Genomic DNA, 3,607 nt, shown 5'->3' on the forward strand with positions numbered 1-3,607 from the left:
TTCCAAACACACCACTGTGCAGCTGCCACGTGAAGGCCATGAGGATCAGGGGCTCACCAAGGACTACAGCAACTCTCCTCTTCACCGCTTCAAAAAGCCAGGCTCCAAGAACTACTCCAACATCTTCCCCCCTTCCTCTACTCTCCATCTTTCCAATATACCGTGAGTCAACTAAATTCAGACCAATCTGTTTGGCAGTCTTTAGCAGTGTCTTATTTAACACCAATGTCTTCTCTTTGCAGACCTTCTGTCACTGAGGATCATCTCAGAGGCTTGTTTCTAAGTTCAGGAGCGGTGGTTAAGGCCTTTAAGTTTTTCCAGTAAGACATTCTACAAGTTTGAGTTCTACAGATGTAGTCATGGTGTTTCCTGGTAGTCTTACAATGTTGTTAATTTTTTTTTTTTTTTCAGGAAAGACCGAAAAATGGCTCTCATCCAGTTGGGCTCTGTGGAGGAAGCAATCGAGTCTCTGATCAAATTTCACAATCATGACCTGGGAGAGAACCATCACCTCAGAGTGTCTTTCTCCAAGTCCACCATCTGATAGAGGCTGGTTTATTTTAGAGGAGGTGAAAGGACTGTCACTTTAGACCAAACTTTTAAGCCTTCCACAATTTATATCACTGTGGACAAATGTTTTCCACAACACACACTTCATCATTCCTTTATTATATCTACATTCACATATATATATATATGGCTATTTGTAATTCCACTTTGAACCAGTAGAACTGAACCCAATGTGACTTGGGTTTTAATAGTACCTTTTCTCAGACGGTTTGTCTCATGATTTAGTTAATCATTGGCACACATCGGTTTTGGATCATAGATGCTGCATAGTTTACACTTGTGCCTCTGCGGAAAGCCGCACCCTTTCAGGTTGCACATGCGAAGCATTGTTTTGTTTATTGAACCTATAATTAACTTTTTCAAAGTTATTCCCTATTTGCCTTTTTGAAAAAAAGCAGCTGTGCCTTACATGGTGTTTAGAGTATATATTCTTAATGGCCTTAGTAATGTCTTGATGTTTTTGGCTTCTTTGCAGAACCATTAACCTCAAACATACAAGAAAAAAAAAACCTGCTTGGTCTTCCCAGTTGCTCCCAGTTGCTCCCTGTGATTTGACTAGTGAAAGCGCAGATTGTTTTCCTGCGAAAAGCAGAAACTAGTTCAGAGTTCTTTACAGGCTTTGGTTTTGTACCTGACTGTCACAGCTTATTTTGCATATAGTTATTCTATACATGTGGTTCTTCTGCTTCTGTACCGTTTGTAAGATTCTATAGTTTCATTCCATATTAAGTCGCACACATATTTTTGTATACTGTATCATCTATTTGGGCATTGGCCTACTGTGCTCTTTGTGCCTAGACCATCGTATTGTCCATTTAATTGGGAGCTGGATTTTATTTTATTTTTTTCCCTGTTGCTTAAGGGTTTCGTCGATTTATGAAACCACTTGGATCCAAACCAGAGTTCGCCGCCTATGATTTTTACATAATTTTTGGTTATGTTGCGTGTGGCAAAGGAAGTCAAGTTCACAAGAGTTTTAATGAACTTGTAAACCGTTCGTTTTGACTTTCCAGAGCTCAAGTTTCTACTGGGTCTCTTTCTGTCACTTGCCTTTGTGTTAAAGAATATTAGCATTACAGAGTCTTAATCTCCTGTGTGACAATTGTGTGAACCGAGACACCTGTGACAAGACGTCAGACTGTTTTTAGCACTTCTTTGTCTGAGGGGAAATGTTAAGGCCATGGCCATGGGAAATTCTCAGTTTATTTTATCCTTTGCAATTTAGCAGAATATTGGCGTTACTGACAGGTGTTGCGCTTGTTTGTGTGGGTATTTTTGTTTTTTTTCCTGAAGAGTAGCATGATGGACCAAAGCATCTTCCCTGTTCTGCCAGCCAGTTTTTGATATCTTATAGAGGTGTATCTTTACTGTGCAGCGATTATTCAGTTTTTTTTTTTCAACAGCTTTGATTTTAGTGGGATGAAGGTGAAAAAAAAAAAGACTGCCTATGTGTATATTATTGCCTTTGTTTACAAGAAGCAACACACGATCTTGAAAATAAAATATTACAAATTAGAGAAGACGTAGGGCTTTTTGGCCTAAAGTATGTATAAAATTATTTCTGTTATCAGAGAACAGAACCAAACAAAAGTCTTAAAGTAGCAACAGAACTCCTTTCTATTGCGTTAGTTATACTTCCTTGTTTTTCCCAGTATGGATGTAATGTTGAGAAATGGAGTGGGCGAGGGCTACTGTATATAATTTGTTTTGTACAAGTAATTGAAAATCAACATAATTTCTGTGGCAAACGTATATTTTGATAAGGTAATAGCAGACATTCAGCTCATTGCAGAGCCTTCCTTTTTTATTACACAATATTAAAAGAGATTCCAATGCATTGCGTCTGAACATGTAATTGCCCTCTTGAAAGCTTAACCTTCTTTTGATATAGATGCTCGTACTTTTTCTGTCTTCAATAAATCTTTCTGTTTCTTGCTTTTACCCTTTGTCTCTTTAATTTCTGAAGTTTTTAAACATCTTGACCTTTTCACATTCTGCATCTGTAGCAGTCTCTCTTATCAACCTTCCTACATTTTGGGAGAGACCTCTAATGACTCATTGGTTTCACTAACTTGTTTCTCACCATCTGTTTGCTGTTAGGATATAGGATGAGAAATCCGTGTATGAATTTACTTTTGAAGTGAGATTTTTTTTTTTTTTTTAATTGAGCGGCTGCACGTTGCTCAAAATAATTATTAGGATTGTGATATTCAAAAGGAGGTTGTGTATGGAGTATATGGAGATGCAATCTGCAGTCTAGGCTGAAATATGACTGAAATGCATCTTTTTTGACATAATACTGCGTTGCCAATTTAAGCACTTTCTGTCATTAGGCGCGTTTCCATTACCCTTCAAACTGCGCAAATTGAAATTGCGAATAAAACGGCTTTTTCGCATTTACAGGTCACATGGCGTATGTAAAAGTCATATGATCATTCTTCAATGTACTATAACCTACAAGAAACGCTTCATAAGTGGCCGCGCTCCAGTATAAGGGGCTTTCCGTACTATTAATGCTTAGACAATTTGCACTGCACACGTCTGCGGTGCAGTGTGGCTCTGAAACGGCCACTGAAGCTGATTACGGCCACTCAATGCTTGTGTTTGTTTTTATACAGTCTATGGTTTATTCCAGCTGCGCCACGCACGTTTCTGAAGCGGCTCTCTTTGCTGCTTCTGTAAAGATACACGCATAAGCCTCCTTTGAATAAATATAGCCAAAATCCCACCAAAATCCGTTGCCATGACTTATCACGAGAGGCCAAAAGTTACGTTTAAGTCGCATAATATTGGTTAATGGAAACGCCGTCTTTTCGCAATACTTTTTTTTTTTATTTTTTTTATCGACATTTAGAAAATATCGCCAAAGTTTTGCGCTAATCTGTAATGGAACCGCGCCTATTGTGTGTTTCTATACCTTATTACCGTTATTATGACTTCATATTTGGATGCATCAAGCAGGAGCCATATGCATATGCACTTTTAAAATGAAAGGTAGAGAGACCAAAAACTAGGTCTACTTTTTATTTTGCATAAT

The 3,607-nt window shown here is 38.1% G+C and overlaps 1 protein-coding gene across 2 annotated transcripts in view; it reads left to right on the forward strand.

Annotated features, from left to right (window-relative positions):
* Nucleotides 1-2,511, forward strand: part of ptbp1a (polypyrimidine tract binding protein 1a) — a 10,814-nt gene extending 8,303 nt beyond the window's left edge. For both annotated transcript variants that reach the window (XM_016467906.1, XM_016467912.1), the window contains exons 15-17: nt 1-162; nt 243-320; nt 412-2,511. The exon at nt 1-162 is cut by the window's left edge and continues 1 nt beyond it. In XM_016467906.1, the coding sequence (XP_016323392.1) occupies nt 1-162; nt 243-320; nt 412-544 (373 nt within the window). In that variant the 3' untranslated portion in view covers nt 545-2,511. The remainder of the gene's footprint in view (nt 163-242; nt 321-411) is intronic.
* The last annotated feature ends 1,096 nt before the right edge of the window (nt 2,512-3,607 follow it).

The sequence above is a fragment of the Sinocyclocheilus anshuiensis genome, unplaced genomic scaffold (assembly GCF_001515605.1).
Source record: "Sinocyclocheilus anshuiensis isolate Anshui unplaced genomic scaffold, SAMN03320099.WGS_v1.1 scaffold962, whole genome shotgun sequence".
NCBI lineage: Eukaryota > Metazoa > Chordata > Actinopteri > Cypriniformes > Cyprinidae > Sinocyclocheilus > Sinocyclocheilus anshuiensis.